This window comes from Barbus barbus (assembly GCF_936440315.1).
Source record: "Barbus barbus genome assembly, chromosome: 28".
NCBI classification, from domain to species: Eukaryota; Metazoa; Chordata; class Actinopteri; order Cypriniformes; family Cyprinidae; genus Barbus; species Barbus barbus.
The window spans coordinates 21,134,369-21,160,527 of record NC_136756.1 but is presented as its reverse complement, the minus strand read 5'-3'; the positions used below and the strand labels follow the sequence as shown (position 1 = coordinate 21,160,527).

The window sequence follows — 26,159 nt, the reverse complement described above, 5'->3', positions numbered from 1 at the left end:
TCTTTGCAGCTTATTTGAGATAGGCTACTAAAACATGTACCATACACAAATACCATAATAGTCCAGGTAAATTAGGTCACGTCATTAATTAATAATACATATATAAATATAGTTTTAAATGCATAGACAATAGCATGACATTAAAATTATGCTATAAATAAAATGCAATATATGACCGCCCTAATTGCAAAATCTAGAAAAAAATGATCAAATTGAATATAATTTAATGTTATGCGCCATGCAGAAACTTCTGTATATATCTTAAATAAGAAATATATATATAATAATATAAAAATGTTTTATTGAAATATATATTTACTGTAAATTATATGGTAATTCTTTTTTTTTTTTTTCATTGCCAAACCAAAAAACAAAATTTTTCTGAATTTATTCCAATCATCCAAATTGGAGGTAGGTTTGTTTATAGAGACACTTTACGTAAGCATCTATCAGGTTTGTTTGTTTTCATTCATATTTTCCACACAAACATCAGCTTGTTTACATGGAAAGCTATTGTTGGCCGTTTGAGCCAGTAGGCTTTATCTTGAGAGTGTGTGGCTCGTCCAGTCAGTTCTGACCCACTTATCACAGTCACGTAGAGGTGTGTGATAACCCACATATCTCCATATCTCAATGGGCCACTCCAGAACTCCAGCGTATAACATAGCCTACGTAAAAAAAATAAAAAATAAGGTAAGTGGATAAAAATGGCCACTTTCAGCATATTTGTTAATTTCTTGTATTTATACAAGAGTATTTTACAAAATGCAAATATTACTTAAAAACTTAATAGACAACAGGTCTTGTTGCTGTGGTGACAGTGTGGTTCAGACCTGTCAGTGGGGATCTATTGGCTCATTGCCTCCCTCCAGAGCATTCATGCATTGTATTCATATTACAAATGACTAATAATACTATGAACACACTTTGGACGCAGTATGAACAGGTAATTGATTGCATCTCTCTACCTCACCAGCCAATAGTGCTAAAAACATTCTTCTCATTTTGGGGGGTGTGGTCTTTGAATTTTTAGATGCTTATTATTGTCAATTTTAATATTTTCAAATGATTCATTCAGCAAGTGTTAACCATAACGAGCTGTAAACCCTCTCAGCCTGAAGGACAGCACTGTCATCTGTAACATGAACTCAGACCCAGCATGCATCTCTCTCTCTCTCTTCAGACTGCAACACCTTCGGTACTGGAAGACTCAGTGTTCTAAATTCCCTATGTATCGTTATAGGGAAGGACTTTTATTATGCATGTGTGCCGCTAGTTGACGTTAGTTTCTGCTATTTACCTTTCACCAGTCGCTTGCTCCTCATTCACTCTTCAGGTGTTATTGCGCGTGATTGAATGTAACTTTATTTAATCATTCCTGATTATAAGCCACCGATGTTTGTTTCATTGTTGTGTTTAAATATTCATCTTGTGTAATCGAACCATACATTGTTTCTAATGTTGTTCTATTTAAGATACAGTGATTCAAATGGTATGCTCGCTACTGTTAATCCTCTCCTCGTCATGTTGATTCATGTATAACGTAGTATACTCAGTAGCAGGTTGTTATTTACATGTCTGTAATTTATATTTAGCAGACGCAAACTGATGTTTACTTTATTCTGTTTATTTCAGAAAGACCACATTTAACACTTTGTGACCATAAATTGTACAACATCCAATCCAATTGCGTCAATATTGTGCCATCTGCTGAGAACACTTAAATATTTCAGATAAAGAGTTGAACAGTGCCCTATCTCCTGTTGCACTTCTTACACGAGTCCCGTGGTGGATTAGCATCAATACCCCTACCGATCTATTAGTCCCATTCATTTGGTCCTTCGAGCCGGATGCCATATTCACTGCGGTGATATGGAGCAACAGAGCCAGCTTCATTCCCCTGATACGACGCACGCTGTTTGCACACAGATGAGAGCACGCCAGCTTTTCACACGTCTGCAAGCTTATGATGTAGCCTTGCCGAAGTCTCTCATACCAGACCCCGTGCCTCACGACAGTTCGTACCACCTACCAAGGATGGATCCTCCAGCAGCGCTGTTGAACCTCAGTGGACAGGCCGAGCCAGTCTCGACTGTGGAGCAGCTGCCCATGGGTGATCTATCACTGGTGCAGTATGGAGAAGGTTCCTCTATGAGTCATCAGTTGGATATTGACAGATCTGCCAGTCTTCCTAGACCTTCAGTAGCTCCTCCAGGGTATCACAGCCCATCCGTGATTCATTCAGCAGTGGTGCTGCATCGCCCACGTTCCAGTCTCATCTGTCACGCTTCCGCATTTAGGCCAGTCATTTCTAGCTCAGACGACCCACATTGATGTTTCTCAGCAGTCAGCTTTGTGGCACGTGTGGCAGTGTGGCACGGGACACTTGGTTTCTAGCGATTATCGTCAATTTGATATCACAAATACTATTTAAAGTAATCTGAGCTAGACAATGACATCACTGAATTCAATGAAATGCATTTAACTGAAAATTGAGTGTTTAATCTTATTATTATACATTACTGACACACTGTCCTCCAATTTGATACTGTTAAGTGCTTTGACACAATCTGTATTGTTAAAAGCGCTATATAAATAAAGGTGACTGGACTTGACGCGCTATCCCCCCTGGAGGAAGTTAGGTTGATTGCCCAAGCATGCCGGCATCATCCTGCGCCCTATACGACAGCGATGATAGCGTTGCAACAATATGGCCTCGTCAACTGGCACAAAGCGAGATCGCAGCCCTGCTGAATTCACCTGATATCAGAGTTGGGGATGCGAAGGCCTTTCAGAGTTTTGCACTCAATGTTGAGGAGTCAGGATTATTACCTGTCACAGTGTAGCAAAATCACTGAGTGCTCACCTGATCAGATTCTAAAGTGGATAAAGGATGGCAAAAGATGCTGGGCGCACAAGTCATAAATGGGAGGAATGTACATTGAGGAAGCTGTCCATGCCACGCCTCGAGCTGTGTGCAGCACTGACCAGCGCCCAGCTTGCTCAGTTCCTCAGACAGGAACTAACCATTGCCATAGAGACAGTGATGCTATGGACCGACTCAACTATAGTGCTCACCTGGATCCAGTCTGAGTCCTGTAGGTACAAAGTGTTCGTCGGGACGAGGGTGGCGGAAATACAAGAGTTGACCAAGCTCTACTCTTGGCGGTATGTTAATTCCTTGAATAACCTGGCGGACGACATTACCAGAGGGAGGACGCTCATGGAGCTGGTGAACTCTGACATGTGGATTCGAGGCCCAGGATTCCTCCGCAAACCACCAGACCGATGGCCAGCCAAGTCCCTTGTAGAGGCCCGAGAGGATACCTCAGAGACAAGGAAAGCTGTCTTCTATGGATTAGTTGCAGATAATCGAAATCCAGACATGCTTGATGCATCTCAGTACGCTTCTTGGAGTGTCTAGGAGTGGGTCGACGCGACCTACCGGTCTCTCCATGGGGCGGCCGCCCAAGATACGAATAAAGAATCCTTAGATTACAAGCATGCGGAAGCGCTCATCTTGAGCCAATGTCAGAATGATTCCTTCCCAGAGGAGTTCAAGGCTTTAAAGTCAGGGAATCAGGTGCCCGCAGCCAGCCATCTGAACACGCTTGCACCTGAGTTTGACCCCGAGGTTAATCTAATTTGTGTGGGAGGTAGGCTACGGCGATTGGATAGCTTAGAGATACATACAGTGGTTCTAGATTCCCACCATCAGGTGACTAGACTCATCATAAAGCACTTCGACGAACATCTACTCCATCTAGGACCTGATAGGATCTTTGCAGAGCTACGTCGCCATTTCTGGGTTCTAAGGGGCAGACAAGCCATCAAACGACATCAGAGAGAGTGCGTAGAGTGCCAGAAGTGGAGAGCTAAGCCGACTCTACATATTATGGCTGACTTACCCTCAGCTCGTCTGCGATTATATCAACCCCCCTTCTTCTCCACCGGAGCCGATTGCTTCGGGCCCTTCGTGGTCAAGATTGGCCGTCGCCAGGAGAAGCGATGGGGTGTCATCTTCAAGTACCTGACGACCAGATGCATTCACCTCAACCTGCTCAACAGCATCGACACCGATGCATTCTTACTGGCATTAAGGCGCTTCATAGCACGTAGAGGAACCCCGTCCGAGATCCTCTCAGATCAGGGGACTAACTTTCGGGGAGCTGAGACCGAACTGAGAGAAGTTTTCAAGGAGATGGAGCCCAGCCTGCAGGAGCAGCTGACTAGCTACCAGATCACCTTTAAGATGAATCCTCCTGCCTCACCCCACTTCGGAGGCGCATGGGAAAGGGAGATCCGATAAGTAAAGTCTGCACTGCGAGTAGTCATCGGGAGCCAGTCTGTGCCTGAGGACATCCTGCAGACTGTACTGATCGAAATAGAGGGTATCCTGAACAGCAAGCCCTTAGGATACGTTTCATCCGACGTGGCAGACTTAGATCCGGTTACCCCCAATACGCTTCTCATGGGACGCCGAGATGCCTCACTTCCCCAGGTGATATACACCCCTGAGCCCTTGTCCAAGCGTCGTAGGCATCATTCCCAGACTATCGTCGATCACTTCTGGTCTTACTTCACACGACATTACCTCCCAGATCTCCAGACTCGCCAGAAGTGGCAGTGGGTAACTCAAGATCTAGCTGAAAACACGGTGGTCATGATAATCGACCCGCAGCTTCCCAGAGCCCAATGGCCAGTTGGTCGGGTTGTCAAACTGATCCCCAGCGCTGACGGACACATCAGGTCAGCTCAAGTACAGGTCAATGATCGCCTATACCTACGACCTGTGGCCAAACTTGTCAGACTTCCGGCACTTCCGGATGTAGGTGACAATGACCCCAACGACTAGGGAATTTACTTTCTGACATATTAGCTATGCTAATCTGGGGGCAGCTGTTCTAAATTCCCTATGTATCGTTAAAGGAAGGACTTTTGTTATGCATGTGTGCCGCTAGTTGACGTTAGTTTCCGCTATTCTGCTTTACTTTAACTTTCACCAGTCGCTTGCTCCATCATTTCTTCAGGTGTTATTGTGCATGATTGAATGCAAGTTTATTTAATTATTCCTGATTATAAGCCACCGATGTTTATTTCATTACATTGTTTCTAATGTTATTTAAGATACAGTGATTCAAATGATATGCTCGCTACTGTTAATCCTCTCCTCGTCATGTTGATTCATGTATAACGTATCAGTAGCAGGTTGTTATTTACATGTCTGTAATTTACATTTAGCAGAAGCAAACTGATGTTTACTTTATTCTGTTTATTTCAGAAAGACCACATTTAACACTTTGTGACCATAAGTTGTACAACATCCTATCCAATAAAGAGTTGAACAGTGCCCTGTCTCCTGTTGCACTTCTTACACGAGTCCCGTGTGGATTAGCATCAATACCCCTACCGATCTATTAGTCCCAGGGTTAAAAGGGTTTAACCAGCAGCTTTGAGAAGCATCCAAAAGGAGGATACTTGCATGATATGTTTGTATAGTGTCATGCAAGGGGTTGCATTTCCTACCATGAAAGAAAAAAATAAAAATAAGATAGACTATAAGTCATAGTTACTATATGGTTCTGACGCCATTTTATGAATATATTTGAACCTTATACTGTTTGAGCCTCAGAAAGTCACTCCAAAAATTTATTTTCTTCAGTCTGAAGGCTAAAGTGCTATGCTAAAAGCTCCACTCTGGAAGACCAATGGGGACAACAAGGGAGAGCCCGAAATAGCATCCCACCTGTGGGCAGAGATCAGAGCTATAGAGACAGCTAGCCTGCTAATACTTACTGCTCCTTCTCTCACTGCTTAATCAGAACAGATTTTGAGAAATTTAGCATTACATCACTTACTCACAATGGATGCACTGCCTCTGCAGTAAATGGGTGCCATCAGAATGAGAGTCCAAACAGCTGATAAAAATACCATGATTCACAAGTAATCCACACGACTCCAGTCCATGAGTCAAGCAGAAAGCTGCGTGTTTGTAATAAACTTCTGACTAAAACATGAGTCCTTTATCCATAATATTGCTTTGCAGTGCAAAAGACATGTTGTCTAAGGAACATACACAGATCAAGCACCATTTGCCAGTGAAAACAGTTCTCGTATTTTGACCAGAAGTGCCCTAATGGATTTGTTCCTTACAAACGCACAACTTTCACTTCACAAAACATTAGCTGATGGACTGGAGTCGTGAGTATTACTTGTAGATTATTGTGATGATTTTATCAGCTGTTTGGACTCTCATTCTGATGGCACCCATTAACTGCAGAGGATCCATTGGTGAGCAAGAGATTATAAAGTTTTCCAAATCTGTTTTGGTGAAGAAACAAATTCATCTACATCTCAGAAGGACTGAGGGGTACATTTTCATCAAATTTTCAATTTTGGGGGAAATACTCCTTTAGGCAGAGAGAAAAGGGTTGTTAAGAGTACACCACGTGTATCTTCTTTCAGAGGGGCATGACTTTACAAACACTGCAATAGGAGGTGGTATAAATAGCTCATTGCTTTAAGTGTGGTGAACGGTGCTACAGCAGGACTTCTCCATACAGGTGGAGCGGAGGTCTGGCACTTCCTCAAGTTGTGACCTGTGACACTTTTATGACCAGCTGCGCTTTAAAATGTTTTATAGGGTGGAAACAGTATCCAGCAACAGTAAAAAGAAACAATGTTTTTCAGTTGTTTTACACTGAAATTTAGTCAAACTTATTTATTTACAGTAGTCAAACCGTATTATCTTTTTTGTTGTTGTTGCAAGCCAATGCCTAAGTTCTCTTTGCAATGGGAATAGCGACAGATATTTTCTTCTGTATTGTGACATAAGTGAAACAGATTATTTTAAGAAGTTAGTTCTGTCCATTGGTTGTTGAATGGATGGAGGTGGATCGAAATGTGAGCTTACAGCTGATTATGGATGATTGGAGAAATACTGCATATATCACCAGAGAAAAATCTGATGTCAAATGTAATTTAACCCCTCTTTATTTCTTCCTCTCTTAGACTCTTTACTACTGTTTTCGTGCCTGCCTCGCTCCCTCTCTCAACAAGTCAGCTGTTGGCCTGGTTGGGCATTTACTCTACTACAGGAACAGGTGCAGACCACAGCAGGACACTGGGCAGGATGGAAAGTTTACAATTGGTTTGAAAGAGAAACTGTAACACTTGTATTTGCTTCACAGTTGCTGAAATATACAGCATCTTTGCTAATTTATCAAAGTGATTTGTTTTAGAAAACAAAAAGATACTTTAAAAGGTCTGAAACAATAGTATATTAATTATAACTTTCTCAAAGTTTTACTTTTAGATCAAAATGCATAAATTATTGTTGTTAAATCATTCAAGTATTGTTCGCAAACCATTAAGATATCCATTTGTAATCATGACCGAGGTCTAAAGAGAGCTGCATTTCCTCTGCGTATCTGCTCACAGATAGCCGAAGTCTTCAATATCAGGTACCAGAGCAAAGCTAAATTAGGGCTTGTGACAAGTGAGAACTGGCTGACTGCCCAGGAGCTCAGAGAAGATGTTGACTTATCAATCTCAAATAACTTTGATATGATCTAAAATCCTGATCTGTGTCAGAGATCCCAAATAGACATATGACATAGCTATTCCACTGTGTATATATACAGTCGCAATATACACATCAGAACTGAAGTCTTGTTTGCATGCTCTTTGTCTTGAGATAAACCTTCAAGATCACAACATGGCCTTGGATCTTAGTGCATAATTTGATCTTGGCCTCCTAGTCTTAAACTGGTCTCAGTCTTGGTCTCAGCTTGTGGAAAAGGTGTCTCTAGCTCCTGTCCCTATTTGATTTTTAACCTTACAAATGATTATAAGTGCTGTCATCATAATAAATGAGTTGCCTTCATAGATCTGTCCAGAGGGAGGGTTTCAGAGCTATTTCTTATTACGATGCTCAATCATATCTGTAGCTGAGCTGCAGTAAATGACTCCCTCATCTGGTGAACTGTAAGAAAAACATCTCAGTACATTGCAATTTGTGCCCAACTCTTGATGCTTTGGGAATAAAAAAAAAAAAATTTTTTTGCTTTCTAATGGATCAGGCTTTGGATTGTTCTTTATGATCAAATGGATATTGATGTTAAACACATTTAACATAGTAGAGGCAATAGAAATGTATTTATTAACCTTATAAAACCTAATGTATCATATTTGATACAAAGCTCTTAAATTATCCACATGATCAAAACTTTGCTGAAAAACTTTTTTTACACAAAGTACTACATGCATTCTGTGGTCCGATTGTGGTCTGTATAACAGAAAATACAGATCCTTCAGGTAATGGTACATGTGACTTTTTGCTTTGAAATCTTTACTGATTTTTATGGAATAACGTAACAATAGCTTTTATATTGTTAATAATATTTTAAGTTCAACACAATGAACTGAAGCAACTAACCTTTTTTTTTTAGGATAATAATCATGTTAAACTGTGATATGCAAATATGCCACATCAGACTTTTGACTGAGTAACATTTATTTGTGAGTTAAAAACAACCGAATTTGGGTAATTTTGGCAACCCAGCACTGGGTTACCCAAATTACCCAAATTGGGTTAAATCAACAACGTCATTTCCCAGCAGTCTCAACCCAAGATTTGGGTTGAAAAACTAACCCAGCGTTTTTCTCAGAAAAAAAAAAGCTTTCACTGAGACTTTGTATCGTATTTACCTTTAAAAGGTGCTTATTACTACCTAAAGCGTACATACTGGTATCTAAAAATCACATATATATTATACTATATTATATAATATTTACATTTTGAAAGAGTACCGCCCCATACTGAGTGTGTGGATCTCGTTTCTTTTACCCCAGCCCGACAGAGGGCATGAATGTGCCGTATATCGTTACATGAGAAACCTTCAACCGGAACGTCAGAGGAAGAGAAATAGGCGTAAGTGAAGACGACAGTTTTGTTGCGACTGTGCTAACCGCTGTGATCCCTGAAGAGCCCCGGTGAATCGTTTCCGATCACTTCAGCAGTCCGGTGACACACCCCCTGTGAAAAAAAGCCTCGCTTGGATGGTCAATGGCCGTGAGGCTCCGGCGCACGGTATGCTGTCCTGCATAAACTGTTATCAGCACGGCGAGAAGCCAGCCGTTGTTTGCACTGCATCGAAACTGACAGCGAGTGTTCGTATAAACTGCTGCTTGGGTTTTTTACGATGTCAGCAAGCTTTTGGCAGATATTGCGCGCAGGATTAAATAGACGTCAGTCAGATACGTGCGTTTCCGTTTCTTCCTGCGGCTAATTACCGGACGGCTAGCGCCTATGCTAAAGCTAACGGTTAATGAACAGTCAGGGTTTTTTTGTTTTCAGAGATGCGAGTGAAACGATTGTGTTCATCGTGATATTTACATATGTTGAAGAATAATGCAGAAACTTTGGTTTTGTAATGAGACACTGTTGTCTGTGTTGATCCCGGCTTTCTATCTTTGTCATCGTGTAAAAATAGCGTTGAGTTGTAGCTCTTAAACGGATTTGGCGACGGCTCGTCGTGGTTTCGCCGCGATCAGGAGGCATCTGACACAGGTAAGTTACTGTCACTGCTTGACTTTAATAGTTTCTATTTGGTAACAGATGGTGTTTTTATGGATGCTTAGCTGGCTCAGTTAGCAGGAGAACCTGCGCTTGCTTTGTGTTGTGAAGAAGAACTGAAACTGACCAGGGAACCCATCATGAAGTTGATGTCGTTAATACAATCTAAAATGCTGGTGACTCAGGCTTATTGTAAATAAAACTGGTGTTGCATTCAAATGCATCTTTGTGTTCTAACGTGTCACTTGTATTTGTGGCTAGTTTGAGGTCGGCATCCCATCCTTTGAAATTGCTTATGTTCCGTTTAATAAATAAAGTGACAACAGTGCTGCAATTATGCTTATGACAGTTAGTAACACCTGTCGTGTGTGGATGGATTGCAGATGTCTCAGATTGCAGGTCGTAGCCAGTGGTGAGATCGCTAAGCACAACACAAGCCATTCTTATGCTCTGTCACACACAAGACTAGCGTTATGTCTTTAGCTTTGCATTTACACCGGATTTACCTGAGATATACTATATAAACATGCTTTTGTTCTGATAAATGGCCGTTTTTCAGGTCTCTGTTGCTGTCCAGTAGTGCGCCATGTTCACACTGCGGCGGCCGTCTGGTGCATAAGCGACCTTAACCCTGTAAAGCCTGATGAGTGAAACAATAGTCAGAAAAATCAATTGTTTTGAAATGGAACACATTATTGAATCTTTGGACAAAATCTAAAAAAGGTTTGCTCATGTTTTATGCTTTGTATCATGTTTGATAAACCATTGCTCTTATAGTATGATATTGAGGGGGAAAAAAATAACAATTTTATGTAGTGGCCCAAACTGTGCAAAAATACACACTTTTTTGCACGTTTTTTATGTTGTTGTTTTACGAAAAGATGAAATTTTGATAGCTTGTAATGTAAATTAGTGAGGTCTTTATAAACGGTCACTCAATCTATCGCTTTATATCTCCTAATATGTTTTAGTAAGATGATATTTTAACGTTTAGTTTTATGATCAAATGTCTGTAGTTTTAATTATTAGGACATACACTGCAATGGAATACTATGATGATTAAGTGATGTACAAAAATGTTTGCTTGTTTGATGCTTGTTTTATCACCATTCATAATCAAGTAGAGTTGTTTCCGTCAAGTAAATGTTTATCTTGAAATGTTACTAACAATATAAAAGTTATTCTTGCATTTACTTTATAAAATAATTAAACATTTCACAGTTTACCACAACCTAAAGGTGGACAGTTTTGGTAGTATACTGAAGTCTTTTACTTTTCAAGCCATGTGGCAGATTGTGTACAACAGTTTTTTTTAGCAAAGTTTTGATCATGTTGATCATTTAGTAGGCTTAAGAAATATACCAATTATGTTGCCTAGGCTTTTTAGGGTTAAAGGGATGGTTCAGCCTATACTCACCCTATCATTCTGACCAACTCACACAGGTTTGGAACAACATGAGTGTGTGTGACTGATACCATAACTGTTCCTTTAATGATTTCTCTTTGTTGCAAACACCCCAAGGTAGTTTGTTAGCAGTGCATGTGAGTAGTCCAAATCGATCTGTGGCTCTGATGTGATGTTATTCATGCGTGTTGTCAGGGGATGAGAGGAGAGCAGGTGCTGCGCTCCTGGCTGCGGACTCAGTGACTCTCTCTTTGGGCTCAGGATGGCGCAGGGAGGGCCTCAGTTGGACTATCACATACTGCAGGACCTCAAGCAGCGCTTCCCAGAGATTCCAGAGAAAGTAGTGTCTCAGTGCCTTCTTCAGGTGAGGACCAGCAGTCACAATTGAAACAAATGGGATGTTAAGTATGTATGTGGCGTGCTCCAGGATTTTGAGTCATTTTGACCAAGAAAAACACGTGAATGAAATGGGAAAGCTTTTGCTATTATAATATAATAACATAATTAGGTTTCTCCAAAATTGTGGATTATATGATCATCTACAGCTCTCATAAAGAGAGAAAATGTTCTTTTGTTCCATTTAGTTTTTTTATATTTCTAGATTTTAGTGATATTCTCTAGAGTTTCTTTCTACCCAACAAACCATGGACATAAAATGGCTTTCCGGAGATAAATGTCAGGTCAGGTGGCATGTTGTCCACAAGTGGTTTTATTGATATCGTTTATTAATGTGAATCACTGATTGAGCGATTACATCACAACATTTATTGTTTGAATGTTGTAATAAAATTGACTTAATTTAAAAGTTGAAAGTTGGCATTGCTTTATCAAAAAAGTTTCTCCTCAACATGGCATGTTCATCTCCAACTCCAGAAATATTTTACAAATGATCTTATGAAAATCAACTGTTGACTGTAAGGGTCATGTATGCTTCCATTCAAAGGTTTGCAGTTGGTAAGATTTTGTAATGTTTTTAAAAATCTCTTATGCTCACCAAGGCTGAATGTATTTGGTCAAAATACAGGGAAAACAGTAATATTGTGAAATATTATTATAATTTTAATGAACTGTTTTAAATTTTAATATAATTATCAAATACAATTGATTCCTTTGATGGCAGAGCTGAATTTTTAGCAGCCATTGCTCAAGCCTTCAGTGCCACATGATCCTTCAGAAATCATTATAATATGTGGATTTGATGTTGAAAACATTTCTTGATATTATTGATGTTGAAAACATTTGTGCCTGTTGTATTTGTGAAAATTATAATTTTTTTTTGTTCAGGATTTGTTGAATACAAAATTTAAGAGCAGCATTTATTTAAAATAGAAATCTTTTGTAATGCACTGTCACTTTATCAATTTAATGCATTCCTGCTTAATACAAATAATAAAATCTTACTGACCCCAAACTTTTGAACTATGGCATATGCAAACCTTATGATAATGATTTGCAGTGAGTGTGAAGTTTTATCAGTAATATTTTCTGCTGTGTCATTCTGGCTCAATGCCATTACTGAGTGTATCAGAGAGGCATCAGGTGCAAGAACATGTTTACTTTACTGTCTTCCATTTCCTCTTCAGAACAACAATAACCTGGACCTCTGCTGCCATCTGCTGGCTCAGGAGAGTAATAGATACCTGTATGAGGAGTACCACAGCCCAGATGACTTGCACTTAAACCGGAACCACATGCTGCGCATTAGTGTGGGTTACCCTGCTTCTGAAGGGGCTAAAAATAATGCTGGTGGCCGAGCTTTGGTCCACAGTTCCAGCGACGGGCACATCGAGCATCCTCGAAGTGGTTTCCCCGAGCCCCTCTCTGCCCCAGCTACTATGGCGCCATCACCCGGCTTCAACCCTTTCTTCATGAACGATCATGGACGCTCGAACATCCCCACCCCTCCACCCAGCATGTCGCCCACATACCACCCTGTCCCACGTTACATGCCTCCCATAACAGTTACCCTCTCCCAGAACATCCCCTCTGCCCCACAAGCGTTGCAGATCCCCCCTGGTGCCTATTGTAACAGTGGGAACACCGTGTACATGCGTCCCTCACCGTCTCAAAGTCCTCAACCCACTCCCTGGTCCACATCTGGGACATCTGTGTACCAGCAGTCTCCTTACGCCACTCCGACATACCCATCCCCGTACAGTTCTCCCCAACACCAGGTCCAGCAGCCGCCCCAGGTGTTTCTGCCCATAAGTCCCCCCACTCTCCAAGGGCTGTCTTACCAGCAGCCGGCAGTTTCCCACAGGGCTTTTATGTCCTCCAAAGGCCCTATGAAGAACCAGATAGAGATCACACTGGAGGGACAACGACCACGGAGCAACTCCCCTGTACATGCTCCGCAGGGATCGCTCTATATGGCCACCAGCCCTTCCCCGAGCTCCCCGTCCCGGGCCATTAGTATGACCGGACCTCCCGGGGCCTCCATTCATCAAGGAATTTATGTCCACCAGGGTGTGGCAAGGCCTCGGCCCACATCCTCTCCTCAGCCGGCCACCTCTGCGTTCATCAAGATCAAAGTGTCCCCTGGACAGGCGCAGCGTTCCTCGAGCTCTCCACCAGTTGAGACAGAATCCCTCCTAAATATAGTAGACCAGGGCGAGCGCCACGCCGCCCCTCCTCCGATCCTGCCCATCTCTGCCCTGCCAGGGAATATCTCCAGTCACATCAACCGCATGCCTAGACGATCCAGCTCCGGCTCGGATGACTATGCATATACTCAAGGTATGAATCTGCTTATGCAAGACCTTGTGTGTTTTTATAGAAATTACACACATGATTAAGTATAATTATATATTTTACTTTTATTCAGCAAGGATACATTAAATTGATCAAATGTGACAGTAAGTGCATGTATAATGTTACAGAATATTTATTTTTAAATTTCTATTCATCAAAGAATCCTGAAAAAAAAGTATCAAGGGTTTCCAAAAAAAAATAGAGCAGCAAAACTCTTTTCAACATTGATAACAGTAAGAGGGTTTCTTGAGAACCAAGCCAGGATATTAGAATTATTTCTAAATTACATATTACATTTTACAGATAAATTACTTTTTTAGAATATCAAAAGGGGTAAATTGTAATAATATTTCACAATATATCACTTTTTTGATCAAATAAATGCAGCCGCCTTTTAAAATCATTACAAAAAATTAGTGAATATTGTGTATGTTTATAACACTTTTTGAGAGAAAATGCAAAATTATATATTAAATATCATCAAAATTTAGAAAAAATATTTAAATAAAGTTGAGCTATATCCCACAGCCCTAGTTATGCATATGTGTGAATAAATATAATAAAATGTTTATTTATTCAGGCTGGCTTATTTATGTCTGGACTTTTCCAGGAGTCAAGGAACACACATTTTTTAACTGAATGCTGAGAAACGTGAGAAAGGCATGTTCAAATTATCAATATTATAAAATCTAGTAGCTACTAGTCCCTTCTTTATAAACTATATGTATTTTTTTTTATATATATATAAAACTGCTTAAACAGTGTGTACATGCACAGTTTTATAGTAATGTAGTATACTATATATAGTTTTTTCTAAGCAGTTAATATCCAGTAAAGCATATTTATCCTTAATTATACATCACTCATGAAAAAAAACTATGCTTGGGTTGATCACATAACTCTTTCCTGTCAAAGTGGTCATTTCCTGTCCAGAATAAGCTGGTTATACAACTCCTTTGCTTCTGTTTATGGTGTTTGTATGCATCAAGGTTCGGGTGTATGTGGGGAAGTGTTGTTCAGTCTTGTATACTTGTGTCTAATGCTGTATGTCTCCTCCTCAGCGCTGCTCCTGCACCAGCGTGCTCGGATGGAGCGTCTGATGAAAGAACTCATGCTGGAGCGGCAGAAACTGGAGCAGTTGAAGGCGGAAGTGAATGAAATGGAATTTGACGCCCTGCAGAGACGCTTCAGACGGGTGAACAGCACCAGCCTGATTCCTCGGGTAAGTGAGAGACAAAAAAACAAGGCTTTTATAGCATGTGAATGCATCTTTTTGAAGGAGTGCAGAACACATACCCACTTGTTTTACATCACTAATAAAGGGAATGAATGAATGAATGAATGAATCCTCATCAACTTCTCCAAATGAGCCTTGCGTAAAAAAAAAAAAAAAAAAATCATAATCATACACACCTAGAATCTACGTCCAGAACTTGCAACTACAATAAGATGGAAATGAATCGCATCTGTTCATTTGGTTCTGTGCATGCTTCACAGCCTATGAATGAACCTATTTTCAAAGGTTAAACTGGTGTACAAAGTACCCATCCAGTGCAACCGTCATCTCTTTCCTCTGACTTTAACAAGCTACTGTGAAGAGAGTAACAGCAATAAACTGCTTTTATGTGTGTGGATAATGTGAAAAAGTCATGTACTCTGTGTGTGTGTGTGTGTGTGTGTGTGTGTGTGTGTGTGTGCGCGCATTTCCTAGCCCGAGGATATGACCAGAATTCGGTCTCAAAACAGACAGCTCCAGATTGACATTGATTGCACCTTGAAGGAGACAGACCTGCTGCAGTCCAGAGGTAAAAATAGCACAAATGTACTCCTATTTATGACTACATTAGCACAGCATTATTTCATGTGATTGCACAGATTGTTGAAAATTGTGCTCATAATTGGCTTCATCCATCTCTTATTTTTTGTTTATTTATTTTTTAGGCAAGTTTGACGTGAGAACCATGAACAACTTTTATGATAATATTCAGCCTGGTCCTGTTGTACCTCCAAGAGGTGGGAATTCAATCATTTTTGAATTTTATTTAGTGAACCGTCATAATGTTGCATATTTAAACATTTCATCATTTTATGTTTTGGTAATTCTTTACAACAAGGTTCAATTCGTTAATATTAGTTAATGCATTAGGTATCATGAACCCGAACTGAAAAATACTTAAGCATTTATTAATTTTGGTTTTTAATTTCTACATATGTTAATACATTTTCAACATTTCAGATGAATGCTGTGTTCATGCCGTGTCATAATTACTGTAATTGTTAGATGACAGCAAGGATGTTCTACATTATGCAAATGCATATTTAAAAAAAACCGCATAGATTATTCAGTGTGCACGCAGTATGCTTGCTACGTTAGCATTGTATGTCTTGTTTATTTTTAGATTATTCATGAATGAAGTAGACAATTATAGGAATTACTGAACAGAAATATTATGAGAACTGCATAAGTACTTTACAGTGGCTAAAGGCACTGTCAATTTGATTGTTTCCGCATGTTGTTGCAGCAGTCAGGTGGTAGAAGTTGGAGCTGTCCAAAAATCTTGTGATTTTAATGATGCTCCAAAATTTTGGTAAGAGAAAAGATTTGGCCGAAAAAAAAATAAAATAAAAATTATATGTATATAATATATATACATATACACACACACACACACACACACAAATAGAAAAAGTTACAATAGAAATTGATATATGAACTGGTTTAATTAATTGGTTCTTATACTTTTTTTTTTTTTGGCTGAAGAGTGCTAATTTTCAGTGCATTATTATTTACTGTTTTAAAATGGCATATTTAATCAATGAACGTAGATTAATAGAAGCTGTAAAAAATATAAATTTTTAGTACTGACACTAGATACATTAATGTTAACGAATTGAACCTTAAGTTACAAGTGTTGTTCCTTTGCAATGCTAGAATTTGCCTACATGTGGTTTTCATTAAAAATCTCATGGAATTTCTAGACTAATGTCCATTGAGCTAAAATTAGCTCTTTGCTCTCTGAATATCCTGTCAGATTTTTCCTGACCTCTGACTACACCAGTGGAATGGAGGGTATTGGGTTGCTTATGATATAGTGTTTCTTGCACCCTGGTTCTATTTTCATCGCACTTTTGTTGCTATGCGGGGCCAGTGGCCCAAATTGGCAATGGGTGTAGCAGAACACTAGATCTTCCTCAAGCCTTCAAATTTAGCTCACAGCAGCAATAAATAAGTGTGTGTATGCTGTTTCATAATGTTTTGTCTCTTCGGTCTAGTTAAGCCTCCGGTCGTACAAACGGACGAGGATTTTGAAGGTGCTCAGTGGAACTGTGAAAGCTGCACTTTTCTTAACCACCCTGCGTTGCACCGCTGCGAACAGTGCGAGATGCCACGCAACACTTGAGCCAGCTTCACCACGACCCTTCCCGACAGGCCATGAACCTCAACTCTTCCTACTAATCTTCTGTTCCATCACGCAACGTTCAAGTCCCACCTATCATTTGGCGATTTCTGTCTTTTGTGCCCTCAGCTTCACCCAGCAATAACTGAGCCGTACCCCACAGAAGAAGAGACAACTACTCTAGTAAAATATTATCCAATCAGAACCACCCTGTGTTACCTCTTGAGGAGCTTCCTGCACTTATTTACTTTTTTTCTACTGAAAGATGCTTTAAAAGAGGAAGTAGGTTGACTTAACAGAAACAAGGGATTGATTGACTGGCGCTGGAGTGGACCGAGAAGGTGTAGTTTTAGGAGAGGGTGGAGCTTCCAGATGTTGAGGAGGTGTGGTTTACCAAGCTACCATTCCAAGCAGAATAAGACTGCCACGTTTACACGGAAAAAGCCCCGAACAATCCCACATACGGGGCTTCTCTCACAACATGATAAATGTATTGAAATAAGCAGGGGCTGAATAATTTTAATGTAGACTTTACACTGTATGTGCTCACTATGAGCTCTTCTCATGAATGAAGAACACTACAAGACCTGCATATGAACCTATACCTGGTACTTTTATGCATATGCCACACTGTATTCTGTGTTTAAGATGTTGATTTCCTGTGCAAATGCCTCGAGTTGCTGTACTTAATAAAGGATCTGATTCTATGTGACTATATGCTGATGTTGAGATCTTTCAAATGTAAAACCATGAGCGTACCACATTGTTCTTTTTACATGTTTATTTGGTTAGTATATAAATTAGTACAATGTCACAACTGCATTCGGGACAGAAAAAAATCCCAACAGAAAGCACGCAATCACTCAAACACGCACTCAAATAATACATGCGCCCTCATTCAGACACACCAACATGCACACAACAGACTGACAGTGCTAAAAAACAACCCTACAGTCTGCCTTTAACTACTTGTATGGAAACTTATGCAAAAGGCTAATAATCACTCTTCAGATACCAGTCAAAAAACTAGTCTATATGCAAGGCTTGGTTACACCACAAGACCTAGGTTTTCTACAATGCAAAGTATCTTCTACTTAATCCCTTTTAACCTGAATGAGATATGCGTAAATATGTTTCCAGATGTGCACAAATTAACTGTATGGTGACAATTCATGTGCTATGTACATGATCTGTGCTTAAAGTAAAATCAGTTTTTCTTAGCATTTTATGAGAGCAATTGGATGCTATGGGTAACCGTGTGGTCACATTTACTGTTAAGCATATTTTCGTATTCGAAATGGTCATTTCAATTGGAATCCACGCACAGGGGAATTTCACGGGACTGTGAAATTTCGCAATGGGTTCAAATTGGTCATGTGATTTTGCCACATTGACCAACACAATGTTTTCAAATTAAAAATGATAATTTCAGTAGAAATCCAAGCAAAGGAGAAATTCACGTGAGAGTGAAATATTTCACAACTTGTTCAAATTGGTCATGTGAATTTGCCACATTGACCGACAGACAGGTCAAAAGTGCTTGGTTTAAAAGTGACTTCTGTGTGAGTTGTGCTTCATACATCACTACAACACTATTGACAGTGGACTATGGACCTTCGAAAGTTATGTAATTATTTTTTACCATTACTAACATTTACTGTTTATCAGTGAAATGTGGCGAAATCCAAATCTGTGCGATAGGGAGTTTTACATGAGGACAAAAGAGTTCCCCCAGGCAGATTTCACTTGTATTCAAGTCAGTCGTGTAAATTCCCCATGCTGACCAACAGAAAGCTGTATGGTTTGAAAGTGACAAAGCGATTGACAGTTTAATTCTAAACAGTTTAATTTTGTCTTTAAACCCATCTTGTATCTTTCAGGTCACAAAACACATGTCTATCATGACAGTTTTATTCTGTCAGAATTGTAGACTTCTGTCTGCCCCACCACAGATGGAGGTTTCCCCACTGATTACATCACAGACTGGCAGTATTCCTGTGAACATAGGCTGACATCTGGAGTCAGATGCTCATCTGACAGTCAGAAGAAGATCAGAGGTGTTAGAATGACATGAGGAGAGAGATGAAATACAGAAAAAGAATGAAAGTTTGACGGTGGGGTTTAATTGTGTGAGAGTAATATGAGGGGAAAAGAATCAAAATCTATGGATCTAACAGCTCGGCATTGCCCTGCATTTCACGGGTTTTTGTGTGTGATTGCAAAGTCAAGGGTCTATTCCGAACTAAAGTTCAGTGCATGAGCTGCTATCACAACAGTGAGGAGGACATTGAAGTGCATTGTGGGTGTTGTAGCATGTTTAGTAGTAATCTTCGTAGTTCTTGGGGTTTAGGCAGTAGAGAATCGCTCCACCAAAGGAGAAGATGGTGGCTCCCCAAGCCAGACCGTAGCCCCAGTTAAACTCGTGGTATATTCTCAAACTGATGGTCTCGATGAACTTGATGGGATACAGCACCAAACAGCAGGCCTGTAGGACCACTGTGAGAAACAGAAGCGCTGGCAATGAAATTTGCTATCATCAAAGAGACAAAAGTAGATTAAGAACATTAAAAGTCTTCTGAATCCTCAATGGGCTTTATTCCTTGATAAGTTCCTCAACAAAGTGAGCAGCTTCAAAGCGATGTAAAAATCCTCTCAAAAGAGATGCGAAAATGTCTGTTTCAGATATACGAAAATGTCTGTTTCAGATATACCTTACATCTTTTCCCTGTGATGCGTTCATATCGAGAACAACTGATTACTGAAGCAGCTGTGTGATGTGGCTTGGAAAAATAATGCATTTGCTGTTTCCTGGTCCATTAGCTGCAGCAGTTTTAGAGCCAACAACACATTTTAGATTCATAATACATGAACCCTAATTTAATGTGCATGGAAAACAGAAATGGGAAGCCAACTCATTAATGTCTTTAATGTAAGTGAGTGTGTGTGTGTGTGTGTGTGTGTGTGTGCACGGTTGTGTCTATTTCACCTGCGGCAAAGAGCATAATAGCGACCGGTCGGTAGAAGCGTCTCCTGGAGCGAATGCAGACAGACACCAGGGCCACCAGGAAGGAAAGGAGGATAAGGAATGCTCCACCCAACAACAAAGCCAATGTGGCGATCTGCCAGTCTGCATTAAATCAATACATAAAAACACAACAGATCAGTTTCATATCGTATTACACTGCATGCATTGTATTATATGAACATTGTATCAGATGAAAGTAAATTCTCATGGGATATATGCCTCATTTACTAAATGTGCTAAAGAAACCTTCAAGACTTAACCATCCAAAAATGAAAATTGTAACAAAAATTTAGTCTCTTTCAAAAGTATTCTATGGTGTCAGAGGACTTGGAATACAGCGTCCAATGGACCATTTTTCTTATGTTTTCAAGGCCTTTTTGAAGCTTAAAAGCTTCAGTCTCCATTCACAGTGGATGAAAAACAGCAACAAACATAGTATTCGGAAATTCTCCTTTTGTGTTCCTTAAAAACCAATGGAATGGAATAAGGATGAGAAGAAACACTTTTATTAGTTATCATTAGTTAATGCACTAAACTAACAATGAGGAAATATTTTTACAGTATTTATCAATCTTCGTTAATGTTAGTTAATAAAAAAATACACCTATTCATTGTTAGTTCATCTTTACTCTGGTTCTTTAAATAATATTATCAGACTTTTCATTGTTAGTTTAACTTATGTAGTTAACTAATGTTAACATATGGAGCCATATTGTAAAGTGTTACGAGACCAGTAAATAATGGCAGAATTATAATATTTTTGTAAATTCCTTTAACAGACTCTTAACACCCTGGAAAATCAATACACACATGCCTACAGAACGGCTGACACAAACACTCACATCTTGGGTTTGCGTAACTGAAAGAATGAACCTTTACGGGCAGCAGAGAGCTTATCAACAATTCTGGTGGGCTAAGTGGGGCATCACGTAATGTATTCCTCCCTCTCTTTTTCTCTCCTCCAGTCCCTCTTGCTTCTGCTTTTCATTCAAGCACTCGGAGACACTCAGCTAGAGCAGGGCCCAGAAATAGCGTTGAATCCTCCATGGAACGCAGGAGTGAGGGAGGGGGCAAGGAGAAAGAGACAGAGAGGAGGTGCCTGACACAGTATGCCTGCTTCCATATCTGACGACATGAGATTATGTGTGTGGAATCTCACATGCACTTCGGGACGACTCCTGAGGAATCTCATTAGGTAGGCAAAGGGGAAACGCAGACAATCTCTGAGGAGTGACTTGCCAAGAATTTTTAAGCTACAGTAGTTGAGGGAAGTCTTTTTTTTCTAATTTGTCATATTACATTTATTTCTCAGCATGTCAAATTCTTTAAATTAGTTAACAGTAGCTTACATTTAGAGAAAAATATGCTCCATCAAAATAAAAAAAACAACAGATCCAAACAAAGCCATTTTCATTTTTGTCTGAATCAAAGTGAAAGATTCAATTACTTGTTTTGGTATCATTAATTAATCAGTGTTTGTGCATGAATCAGTTGAGTGAATAATTAAATGACTGGCTCATAAAGACAGTTATTTGTTTGGAATCATGAATGATTCATCATTTGTGAACAAATTAGTTAAGCGAATGATTCAAAGACTTTAAGGACTTTTCACTTGTGTTGAATCATGAATGAATGGGACTGTCCCAAATGGCACACTTCATGTGCTCTTGCAGTCTTGTGGACTTAAAGTAGTCGATAGACACTACTGTGGACAATCAAATTGGTGTTACAGATTTCTACCTGACATTCAAAGCAGCGTTATGTTACAAATGTGTGGACTGCGAGGATTTAGGATGCCTTTTTGGACAGGGCCAATCAGTGTTTAACATATCAGTTGAATAATTGATTCAATGACTCACTCATAAAGATCACTTGTTTCGTTCCTGAATCAATCAGTGTTTATGAACAAATCAGTCGAGTAAATGATTCAATGACTCATTTAAGAGGACAGTCATGTGTTTTGAATCATAAATTAATTGGTCTAAATTAATCTGTTGAGTAAATAATTCAATGACACACAAGGACAGCAACCTGTTTTGTTTCTGAATGAATCATTGTTTTTGAACAAATCGGTCGAATGAACAGTTTCGTGACTCACTCATAAAGACTGGTGCATTAGTTCCAGAAAAGCTTGCTGAAAGCACAATGTCGTTTTTTCAGTATGGGGAAGATGGGGAATGTTGAAAATGACTAAGAATAAGATGTCTGTGTTTACCTTGCATCTAAAAATCTCAAAGTTTTCATTTACTTTCTATTATTCAGAGGTAAGCAAACAATCTGTTGCAACACCAACCATTATAAAATAAAATCATAGACACAGCGTGTTTGCACTGTTACACAATTTACAAGAACATTACCATTGGTCATTAAATGTTAAGGGTTTGTCGTTTTAGGTCTTGTATTACTATATATGAGGCCAACAACAGCAAACTATGGCATTTTGCATCTCTTATGTTCACAAATAAGTTTGCCAAGAAAGTTAGAAAAACAACAAATGATTATATACATCAGAAACAAAAACTATGATGATGTTTTTGTTTAGTCATCATGTGATAAATGATTCAATTACTGAACAAAGCATTTCATAAGACATTGATGGCTGTTTGTTTAAATAAAACCATAAAAGCCCTGGATCCTGTTGCAGGGTTTTGTGATTACACAATGACATCTGTAAATAGAAACATTTTCATTAGCTTGGGAAAATTATCTATAATTTTCTCTGCTGGAAAATAATCATTTCTAGCACTAAATCATGTCAAAACATCATTTTCAGAGATGGCTGAGAGCTGCATGGGCCACTTCAGCTTCATTCCACCGTACTATAGTTTCAAACATAAACAAAGCCTTTTTACCAAACAAGGTTTATGATTCAGCATAATAAATATGTGTGTCACCGCAGGAAGTTGGAGAGAGATGTATGAAAACAGAGCTGCTGATATTCGCTTCTATATAAAACAAAATTCTGACACCTCAACCTCCAAACCCTCTGGATAGCCACCAAAAGCCTGCAAATCATCAACAAGAGTGTCTTTCTGCCATCTGGGAAAAAGATTTTGACTTTATGTAACCTTGAGGTCTACGTCTGAGGGGTCTCTGGCAAAATGGAGCTAACCCGAAAACCCCTGCAGGACTACAGATGGAAATGAGGGATATGAGATAAAAATCAAAACATTCATTACTATAATCTGTTTTTCAGCAAGCAAGTGCCTCTTGGCTAGTTCTTTCAATCTGATACCGCGATGAGGGGAGAAAGAAGTCCAATGTCATAGACTGAATTACGTCAATAAGACAGTGTCTCCACATTCCTCGCCATCCGCAGACGGGAAGAGAAATCAGTGTATACTTTGCGCCGTAGACTTCACATTGAACTGCTGCCTCTTCTCCAGTCGAGCATAAGATCAGCACAAAAAGACTCTCACACACTTTCGCCACATTCCTGTTGTTCGCGATTATCTCTCCCCGAGAGCTTTCACAACCTCACATTTCTGTGTGCATGTAACAGGGAGTGTGTTTATGTTAACATATCTATGTTGTTTAATTGACAGAGATAAACTTAAAATGATACCCTGGAGTCGCTGCAAGGTTAGCAAGCGAATATGTTGGTATATAAGAGGCTGTGGAGTCAGCCGGTAATTGCGAAGCTAATGAGATTTAGTTTAATGCACAGTGCATGACACAGAGAAAACAGAGGAAATGGAGTGACAGATTACAGAATAGCCCAAAATCAATAATGCGCTGCAGAGGGAAGCCATTCACCCAGGCCGCTCCTTTGGTATTTTGACTGGAGCTTCATGACTTTATATGGAGTCAAACTGTGCTTTTTAAAAATAACGGGACAAGGTCCAGAGCCCAACAAGTTGTTATTGCAAACTAGAGCTAAAATAACATCTTAAATCTTAACTGCGCTTGGCTTTTACTATTAAAAAAAAAAAGTGGCACCAAATAGATCTGCCAACAATATGGATGGGGAAGTGCCTCAAACCACGGTTTATTCGCTAGTAAACCTTCAAGGGACACCAGAAAGGAAGTTTCTTTTTCAAGGCAAAATGACATTTCTAGAATGCAGCACTTGTTTCCTTGGTAACTAATCTGTCCACATTAGGGCCTCTAGGGAGCTCTCCTCTCAAACTTAACCTCACTCCTTGGCCGGTGAGGAGACCTTAACAAAGGTTCATTTTGTAGACAACAAAAGCAGAATGAAACCCCAGCTGGACCACTGATTCCATCACACATTCCCACATCATCCAAAAGCCCTTCCACCAAACAGACTGTGAATAAAATACAGCGTCCTAGTAAATGTTAAGAATCAATCAATTAATTTTAATGAAGCATTCTTCACAAACATTGTCTCTGTAATTAGATTGTTCCTGACTTGCTGTAGGCTGGAGAGTTCTTTTATTAAACAGGACGAATTCAAGGTTGCTTTCTCCCCAAAAACATTAGCTCAAGCCCCAAGCTGTGTTCCATTAAACTAACTAGTATCACTAGGATTTATTTATAAGTCTTGTACCTAAAAATATGTCCTAGTGATATTCATTATCAAATACTCCAACAGTAACTAGTAGGCCATCTTTTATCTATTTATTATATGCATTTACTCATGTCATACTAGTACTTATCAGCTATTAGAAATAAACTACAGTTTATTCCAATAGTTGTTAACCTATTAAGATTTTTAACTTAATTAGGAAAAAATAAATTGAAGTAAAGAATGTAACTAGTAACAATTGGGATAGATATCGAATTACATTTTTAATAATAGGCTACTAAAGTTGACATAGATACAAATAACATTAAAGGTCTAAATGTGTAAAAACGACTTGTCGCCTCTGTTTTAATCTGACAAAGAAATGCAAAACGCAAATTGTTTACTGTTTTCTCAGTATTTAGAAAGAGCAGGTTAAGCATGAGCTGAACAATGAGTGATAATGATGCGCTAGGGAGCGAAGGGCCCCTTTTGTTATCTCATAAATCAAATATGTACCTCCAGGGCCATGTTGCAGAGCTCACTAAAGTTCAAAAGACTGCGTCCTTTTTTGTTTTCTCCGCATCTTAAAATATGTATGTGCAGCTCATCCTGTTCGAACATTGTTTACTGCAAAGTTACAAAAGTAGCGGGTCTCACCGGTCCCTTTCTGCCCCAGCGTGCTGTCGCACAGCCAGTCCGGAGAGGCAGCGTGCTTCCTGCACGACTCCCACAGGGACAGGTGGTACTGGTCATCCGCGGTGACCCACGCCGGACTCAGCACGGCCCCGACATCCAGGCACAGCGCGAGGAAAATACACACCAGACCCACCAACTTCAGGGGCGTCAACGCCGACACGCGCACTTCCTCCGCTCCGCTCACGGATGAGGCCATGTCGGCTGGATGCGCCGGTGATGAGGAGCGATGTTGCGCTGCGTCGCGGAGAAGCCAGGAACGATGATCCCAGACAATGTTTTTGGATCCGTATTCGCGATCAGTGTTTTGAAGATTGTGGAGCAGCTGCGCGAGAGGGACGCTGTAGCAGCTGCCCTCGCGCTCCTGTGAACGCGACTGCACTGCACATTATTGAAAAATATCTGCTGCACCTGCAGGGTCCTAGTGCCTAGCTAGAAATCCCTGTTCACAAACCCAGTCTGAACGATTCGTTTACGAACAGAAATAAAACAACCCGAGCTGTTATCGAGTGAACAATTCACCAACAAATTGAACCGAGTCGTCCGAAACGCAATTAGCCTGAGGTTTTGATAGGATTCATAGAGCAAAAACTAAATTGCTTTAATAGCCAAATCAATTATAATTGTAGAAATAGAATATGTAGCCTACATGTGATGAAAAATAATATTTTTTTGTTTGTTTGTTTGTTTATTAAGCAGACACTTTTATCAAAGCCACAAACAAAATGAGGAACACTGCATGCAATGCCTTTTTCATTCAAGAGATAGGCTACTTTATTGTAAATACAAATTATATTTAGGTTATTGTATGCTTTTTGTGAGGTGAATCATGGCTACAGCAA

At 39.7% G+C, this 26,159-nt stretch overlaps 2 protein-coding genes across 6 annotated transcripts; one reads left to right on the top strand and one right to left on the bottom strand.

The window, feature by feature from the left end:
• Nucleotides 1-8,908: 8,908 nt before the first annotated feature.
• On the top strand, nt 8,909-17,847 carry tab3 (TGF-beta activated kinase 1 (MAP3K7) binding protein 3). Of its 5 annotated transcripts, none has more exons than XR_013782217.1 (8): nt 8,909-9,091; nt 11,178-11,346; nt 12,566-13,718; nt 14,795-14,955; nt 15,445-15,538; nt 15,675-15,746; nt 16,256-16,321; nt 17,007-17,088. XR_013782217.1 is itself a non-coding variant. In XM_079382599.1 (8 exons), the coding sequence occupies exons 3-8, from the start codon at nt 11,245-11,247 to the stop codon at nt 17,132-17,134; spliced, it is 1,710 nt and encodes a 569-aa protein (XP_079238725.1). In that variant the 5' UTR covers nt 8,915-9,091; nt 9,495-9,571; nt 11,178-11,244; the 3' UTR covers nt 17,135-17,847. The 5 variants fall into 5 exon arrangements, 3 of the variants coding, with proteins under 3 accessions (XP_079238723.1, XP_079238725.1, XP_079238724.1); XM_079382599.1 differs by lacking the exon at nt 16,256-16,321 and adding an exon at nt 9,495-9,571 and having other exon boundaries at nt 8,915-9,091; nt 17,007-17,847; XR_013782216.1 differs by lacking the exon at nt 15,675-15,746.
• A 58-nt stretch (nt 17,848-17,905) lies between these two features.
• tmem47 (transmembrane protein 47) lies at nt 17,906-25,721 on the bottom strand. The gene is made up of 3 exons (XM_079382633.1): nt 25,282-25,721; nt 20,118-20,258; nt 17,906-19,627 (listed from the first exon to the last, which is right to left on the bottom strand). The coding sequence occupies exons 1-3, from the start codon at nt 25,514-25,516 to the stop codon at nt 19,449-19,451; spliced, it is 555 nt and encodes a 184-aa protein (XP_079238759.1). The 5' UTR covers nt 25,517-25,721; the 3' UTR covers nt 17,906-19,448.
• Nucleotides 25,722-26,159: the final 438 nt, after the last annotated feature.

Coding starts and splice junctions, on each gene's coding strand:
- tmem47 (XM_079382633.1), bottom strand. CDS start 25,516: ATGGCCTCATCCGTGAGCGGAGCGGAGGAAGTGCGCGTGTCGGCGTTG. Junction 20,259..25,281: donor GCTGGGGCAGAAAGGGACCG/GTGAGACCCGCT, acceptor GATTTAATGCAG/ACTGGCAGATCGCCACATTG. Junction 19,628..20,117: donor TATTATGCTCTTTGCCGCAG/GTGAAATAGACA, acceptor TGTTTCTCACAG/TGGTCCTACAGGCCTGCTGT.
- tab3 (XM_079382597.1), top strand. CDS start 11,245: ATGGCGCAGGGAGGGCCTCAGTTGGACTATCACATACTGCAGGACCTC. Junction 11,347..12,565: donor TGTCTCAGTGCCTTCTTCAG/GTGAGGACCAGC, acceptor TTTCCTCTTCAG/AACAACAATAACCTGGACCT. Junction 14,956..15,444: donor GCACCAGCCTGATTCCTCGG/GTAAGTGAGAGA, acceptor CGCATTTCCTAG/CCCGAGGATATGACCAGAAT.